The 7,019-nt window shown below is 37.1% G+C and overlaps 1 protein-coding gene across 1 annotated transcript; it reads right to left on the bottom strand.

Moving 5' to 3' along the window:
- Nucleotides 1–1,444: 1,444 nt before the first annotated feature.
- On the bottom strand, nucleotides 1,445–6,167 carry idi1 (isopentenyl-diphosphate delta isomerase 1). The gene is made up of 6 exons (XM_079863152.1): nucleotides 6,082–6,167; nucleotides 5,840–6,000; nucleotides 5,205–5,377; nucleotides 4,067–4,159; nucleotides 3,441–3,571; nucleotides 1,445–1,929 (listed from the first exon to the last, which is right to left on the bottom strand). The coding sequence occupies exons 2-6, from the start codon at nucleotides 5,959–5,961 to the stop codon at nucleotides 1,612–1,614; spliced, it is 837 nt and encodes a 278-aa protein (XP_079719278.1). The 5' UTR covers nucleotides 5,962–6,000; nucleotides 6,082–6,167; the 3' UTR covers nucleotides 1,445–1,611.
- Nucleotides 6,168–7,019: the final 852 nt, after the last annotated feature.

Genomic DNA, 7,019 nt, shown 5'->3' with positions numbered 1-7,019 from the left:
TTACCATTGATATTGATTTAAGTTCAATTTGACTACTAATAATACACTTTGAGAAGTAACTTGTTTTTTATGGACATTAATGAGGTGTGCTTTTACTTTTAGTAAATGATTAAATGGCACGTGTCTGGTGTGAGAGTAGCAGAGGTTAGTTGTCACATCGAGTGAGAAAGGTTGACATGGAGCCGATAAATCTCCAACCTCCGGAGAATCACCCGTTTAAAACAAACGCCGAACAGAGGAGAGTCCGCTGGAGAAAGAGAACGAGATAGAGCTCGTAATAAAACAAGAATCAACATTAGCTTGGCTTTACATGGCGAGAACTGAGGGATTTGAAATGTAAAAGTGACGCAGAGATGAAGGGGTTTTTATTACTCAACAGGAGAGTAAGGTGTTTTATTGAACAGATAAATTGCCATATGTAGCTCTATAAAGCTCATTTCATTGAGGTTGTTGTAGCGCTGTGCTGGAATTTATTTTCAAGAAAGTACAGCATCTATTAATGGGTAAAGCTACAGTAACGTCTTCAGCAAGTCAGCTTGAGATCCTCTCCATCTAAACTGGTTTTATCTCTAGTAGTGAATGATTTATGAGCAGTGGGATCATCATATTCAATCATCCGCAGTCACACAGAGCAGAAGCACAACCAAAACAATGTTCTTCTGCAAAATGCATGCAGCTTTGATTTTTAACCACTAGAGGGCCAAAAGCTACAGTGTCCCTTTAATTATATATTAGTATAATGTATAAAATACTTTAAAATGTATGTATTTATGAATACACTACTGAAAATTCACTATTAAAGTTTTGGGGTCAGCAAGCACCACTGTTTACAACATTGATATGTTTTTTTTTTTTTTCTTGAGCAGCAAATTAGCATATTATAAGGATTTCTGAAGGATCATGTGACACTGAAGACTGGAGTAATGATGAAAATGCAAATATATTAAAATAAAAAACTGTAAATTTAAATGGTAAATTCTTCATTCATTTTAAAATTGTACCGTTTTTACTGTATTTGACAATTAAATATTCATACTGAGCATAAAAGATTGAAAAACATTGAAAAATCGTACCAACCCCAAAATAATGCAAATCACATTACTTACATTTGATATATTTTATATTTGCTTTAGAAGTTATTATGAGAGAAAAATATAAGGGATGAATGAACGGATAGACACCATATTTTTCCATATTTATTTTCTAAAAATGGTGTAATGAATGAGCTGAAATAAATGAGACATTGAGAAACCAAAATTTTATTTTCCTTCTCTAAAAATGACTTTACATAGTTGTAAACCTCTTCATGAGTCCTGATATTTTTATCTACACAAAACATTCTCTTCAAAAGCAAAGTCTCTGATATGAAACTAGGCACTTTACACAAATGGACAAAGCGTTTGTTAGCAATCCTTCCTTAAATCCTCTGACAGAAAGACAGCAAATTCTCAGTATGTAAGTGGATTAAAGTTCTAATCTAGAACTTTAATGCTAAATAAAAGTGCAAACATTTACAAACAAAGGCTTTCTAACAAGACAAGCCCTTCATCAGTGTCCAGTGTTTATCAGTGTGACGTGAGGCCTATTAACCGTTTAAGCGTCCATGTGTGCTCACATGCGGTGGATCCTGTCGTGGTCGATGAACTGTTTGAGGTTATGGAGGTTGTCCCACCACTTGAAGAGGAAGGTTTCAGCGATGAGACTGAACCAGGGCGTGATCTCCAGCTCTTTCCTCTTGGCTTTCTCCAGGATCTCCTTCAGCTCCTCTTTGGACACGTAGCAGTGGCTCTGGATCTCATTGGGGTCTGGATTCAGATCCACATCTTTCTGCATGAAGAGGATGTAGTCGATCTCGTGCTCGCCCCAAACGCCGTCTGACTGGGCTTTGTACTGGATGCGGGTCAGGTAGGTCATCTCTTCTGGAGGCACCTGGGATAAGAAGAACACAGGGCCTAAAACTCACTTTTTGCCCCTCCTGCCAATGGCCAGCGACTTAAAGCTACACTGTGTGATATTTTCCCCCATCTAGCGGTGAAATTGTATATGACTACCCAGTGAATATTACTTTCTGTTCCTTTCAATTCCCGAGGGCGTTTTAACTCCTACGGTGGCCGTATTATTTCAAATCTGCCGGCAGTCGCGAGTAATCTCCCCCTCGCATTCGTCACGGTGCCACTGAGTGTAAAAACGCGAAAGGCAAAGCTTGAATTTCCAGGTATGTCCCTCTTTGGCGAATGTATTTTCAAGATGGAGGCGCAACATGGCTGCCGCCATTCGAGCGACTCACTCGTATGTATTCTGAATGGCAGATTCTACGCTTACGAGAATACTTGATTAGTTGGTGGAAGTGATTAAACCTTAATGAGCACATATCATTTTGAAAGAACAAAGTGTTTTTTGCTAAGAATCAACTTAAAAAGTTACACAGTGTAGCTTTAAGAAAATTTATCAGCCATAAAGATTTCTTTTTTTACCAGCCATGAAACTTTTTTTGAAAAAACAGGCAGTTATGAAACCAAAATTTTAGATGCCAGTGAAAATGATGAGGAACAGAAATTTAACACGTCATAGTCTTAAAGGGATACTTCACCGATTAGCATTAAGCTTTGTATCAGTAGAAACCCGGTAATATTTTGTAATGACCGTGCTTCCCTCCCTCATGTCCCCCTGAGACGAGAGATTTCTGTATTGTGTGTCTGGAAAAAAACCTCCGATGACACAAAAATCATCATTTAGCTCATCAGAGGCTTTTGTGTCCAGAGGCGAGAGACTACAGCCAGTAGGAGGAGCTCGTCCCGCATGTGTTCGACCCGCCCATAGGGGGATCTCACTATAAAACGCCGTATTTTCAGTTTCGAGTCGACTAGTAGCCTAGTCCTATCATTTCTCCTGATACGGCCCTCTGTAACCGGGAGGCGTGGCTTGGGAGTGTCCTCGTAGGGCAGCGAAGCAAGTGCATTCTGGGAGTTGTTGTCTTTCATCCACATGAGCCAAAAATAAATTTTCTGGCTTTTCTCAGTCTAGACGGCACCAACTTCTAAAATAATTTCACATTTCTACTACACAAATGATCCAATTTACATACACATTCATATTTCCAGCGGTGAAATATCCCTTTAGCTGTATAAATTAGACGTACAAGTAGATTAATCCTTATTAAAGTTACCAAAGTTATTCAGTCATGGGCACTGAGTGATTTTTCTTTGACTTTTGTTGTTTGATTAACATTAAGGAGGACACAGACGGAGTTGAGTTGAGTAATGAACAGTTCTTAAATAGAGTTAGTAAAAATATTATCTGCCAACTCACACATGTTTCATATACTCAACACGATTTTTACTTGCATTTGGCGAGTGTTAATTTTAGGCCCTGTCTGTACAAGCCGCTGTTTGCAATCCATAAATATTGCTGCTGAACATTATGTGTCTGGGTCTCAGTACCTGAACCATGGGAATGCCGAGCTCAGCCTGGAGGCGTCTCTGTGCGGCGCGGCGGACCCCGATGGCGTCCTGCTCCTCCAGTTCACTGGCCGTGTGTAGCGGGTGACTACAGCAAGTGTTGGTGAAACAGCCTGGACAAGCAGACCAATCAAACTAAAGTTATTTCAGGCCAGTGGGATTTTAGTGTCATTCAGATACTATTATAGTTTTGTTAATATTTGGAATGTTTTTATTTTTACTCTCCATTTTAAGAAAAATTTTTTTTGTTAAAATTATAGAGATTTTGTTGTGTGGTTTTGTCATTTTTATAAGTTTTAATATTTCTATATAGTTTTTAATCATTTTTTTAAAGTTATTTTAGTACATCAATTCGAAACTAAATGAAAAAGAGAAATGTTTTTTTTTTATTAATAAAGTTTACACAGAGACGATAACGGTATCATTTTCAGAAACTGCATTTTCAGGCCCCAAAATGCCATTGTTGTATAAATGAACGGCCAAAACACATAAAACAGTTTCCGTTTTTAGTTGAAACCGGTGTCGTGTAAACGGCCCCTCAGTCTTCTAGGTTTTGACCTAGATAACATACATCATACCATAATAACATATATAATACTGACACGCACCTGGAAAAGTGATTTTGGCGTTGGATCTCTGCTGAAGGAGAAGCTTTTCCTCACTGTTAAACAGGAAAACACTGAACGCTCGATGCAACAATCCTGTCAGTAAAAATATTTAAACAAAAGTTAGTAGTTGTGGAATCAGCTTGCATAAGATCACTTTTACAACCTGCCAAATGTGATTTTATCCACCACACAGACAGTCTAATATAGTGTGTGTAATACTTATCTTATACCTGACCTTGAATGAAGGAATCACTTCAATCATAAGACAGAAGACACTTCTTTATTTGTTTTGAATATAGAGCTGGTAAGTCCCGCCCCTTCCGTAAAACCCCGCTGGACCTCAAGGTTGAAAAATCGTCAATGCAAGTGAATGGGAGAAAATAATTATTTTCTGGTCCCGTTTGAATTGTGCCATGAATGTGAACATATGTTGTCTGTGAATTTTTAATATAATTTTTCATGTTACGAGTTTGACATTATATGGTATGATTCTTTGGCTAGCAGTTGTGGAAAAGACATAACGAGAAAGACTACATGTCGCCTATGTGACGTCACCCCATAAAGTTGACTTACCCGTGGTTTTAGCCAACCTCAACGATTTTGTCCTCTCCCTGAAAGAAGGCGGTGAAGTGCACCAAAGACACAGCCATGTTTAGCGGGATCAGTGTGCTAGTGTCCGTGTGCGAGTGGTGGTGACGTTTCAAACGCGTCGAAAGCAGCAAAAAGTTGTAGTCCACAAAGTGCTCTCACACAAAGTCTAACCGTATCAAACTTCTACCAGCTAAATTGTAGCATTCTTCACACGAAACATTATGTTAAAAATTCACAGATAACATATGTTCACATTCATGGCACAATTCAAACGGGACCTGAAAATAATTATTTTCTCCCATTCACTTGCATTGACGATCTTTCAACCTAGAGGTCCAGCGGGGATTAGCGGAGGGGGCGGGACTTACCAGCTCTATATGACACAAAAAGTGGTCCCAAAACCATTCAGACACTAGTCATGCTTTTTACATTAGATAACAAAATATTAAAGCAGGCGACAAACAAATGATGCAAAAGCGTTTGTCAGAATCTGTCAGAAAGTAATTTTTGAAAGTGTGTCTGAAGTTTAGAAACGCACATTCATTACCTTTATCAATGTTTGAGTTGAGATGGCAGTTTTTCTTGCTGTCAGCTCCAATCTTCCTGTCGTTGTCGTCGATCAGGATGCACATCTCTGCCAGCAACTGCACCTGCTTCTCATCCAGATTATCCATGTTAATCTCCGGCATCCTTACAGGTGAACTGAGCCGCCTGACCTGACTGCACACACACACACACACACACACACACACACACACACACACACACACACACACAAAACAATCATTATGGTTAAATAATATTATCATATTTAACATAATAATAAGTATATTTAATAATAAATACTAAATAATTAAATTAGGTAGCAACCTAAATAAAAAAAGTACTAAATAAAAACTGAAACCCATAACAGTTTGACATAATTAACAGCTAAACGGCATAGGCGTAATAATAACTGAATAATACATATTAAAGTAAGTGAACATATCCAACAATAACAAAATGATACTTAAAATAAAATTATTACAATAATTACTACAAAAACAATCGTGAAAATTGTTTAACACAACAGTGGGCTAAAAGTTCGCAATTTTAAAGGACATTTTATTTAAAGGACATTTATCAGCAGCTCATAAACGCATAGTATAATGATATGCTAGTGTTCGTGTAGTCTGCACTCACCTGTGATGATGATGTTGATGATGAGCTGGGAAATGAAGAGTTTCTGCTCCTGAAGCGGGTTTATTATTGTGTCTCGCGAGCAGCGCAGCTGATCTGCGCGCCGCCCACAGCCACCGCACCATGAGCGCGCACACGGCACTGACCAATCACAGTCCAGCACACTGCAAACACGCCATCACACCACACGACATAGATACATCTGCTCTACGACTCTACAGTAATGCAACGCTTCACACACTCACACTGCTGAAGTGATAAGGCTCGAATGGTCTTCATAACGCGCGGATCACACATAAAACACACAAACAATGCTAAAGGGACCGATCACTGCTCAACTCTGACGATCACACTGACACCGGTGATGAATCCCCGCCCATAAATGAGGCTTTATGCCAAAGAGTTTGATTGGTTGTTGGGAATGAAGCCGTCTTCGGATTGGTGTATATCTCTTTGGTCTCGGATTGGTCTAGGATCTCTTCCGGGTTTGATTGACGGCTGGAAAAGCAAAAAAAGAAACAAAGAAGCAAGTAATGAAATTAAATGACATTAAACGAAATGGAATAAATAGTTTTGGACATAAAATGAAATACAATAATTTAAAGTTTAACAGGTATACTGGAAATATCAACACACATTTTAAGACACCATTTTCAAAAGTATTATTAATTATTGTTGATTAAAATCATTTTAATAATTTAATTTTAACATTAAATAAAAAACGTATATAATAAATAAAATGTATTTCATATATATAATATTACTATATATATATATATATATATATATATATATATATATATATATATATATATATATATATATATATATATATATATATATATAATTCGTTACATTTATATAGCGCTTTTCTAGGTACTCAAAGCGCTTTACATGGAAGGGGGAATCTCCTCAATGAAATGAAATGTTGAAATTCCTATATGAAATGTTGACATATAATATTCCATATGTTGGAGTTATATAACGTTTAACGGTTACACTGGAAATATAAAACAATTAAAAAAACAGTCATAATCAACTATACTATTATCATAATACAATATAATTTATAATATAATGTTTTTCATCTCCATCTGTTGTCAATGTGAAATATCATACTAATGCATTATTCATTATAATTGAATCATTATAATTTGTTTACAGATATAGATGCCTATGTATG

This window comes from Squalius cephalus, assembly GCF_949319135.1.
Source record: "Squalius cephalus genome assembly, chromosome: 25".
Taxonomy (NCBI): domain Eukaryota; kingdom Metazoa; phylum Chordata; class Actinopteri; order Cypriniformes; family Leuciscidae; genus Squalius; species Squalius cephalus.
The sequence above is the reverse complement of the archived record's forward strand: the minus strand, read 5'-3'. Positions and strand labels throughout refer to the sequence as shown.

What these genes read in the sequence shown, in the direction of transcription:
- idi1 (XM_079863152.1), bottom strand. Translation starts at nt 5,961, where the DNA reads ATGGTGCGGTGGCTGTGGGCGGCGCGCAGATCAGCTGCGCTGCTCGCG. An exon ending in CGCCAAAATCACTTTTCCAG is followed by an intron (nt 3,572 to 4,066) that starts GTGCGTGTCAGT and finishes CTGCTTGTCCAG; the next exon opens with GCTGTTTCACCAACACTTGC. An exon ending in TCGGCATTCCCATGGTTCAG is followed by an intron (nt 1,930 to 3,440) that starts GTACTGAGACCC and finishes TTCTTATCCCAG; the next exon opens with GTGCCTCCAGAAGAGATGAC.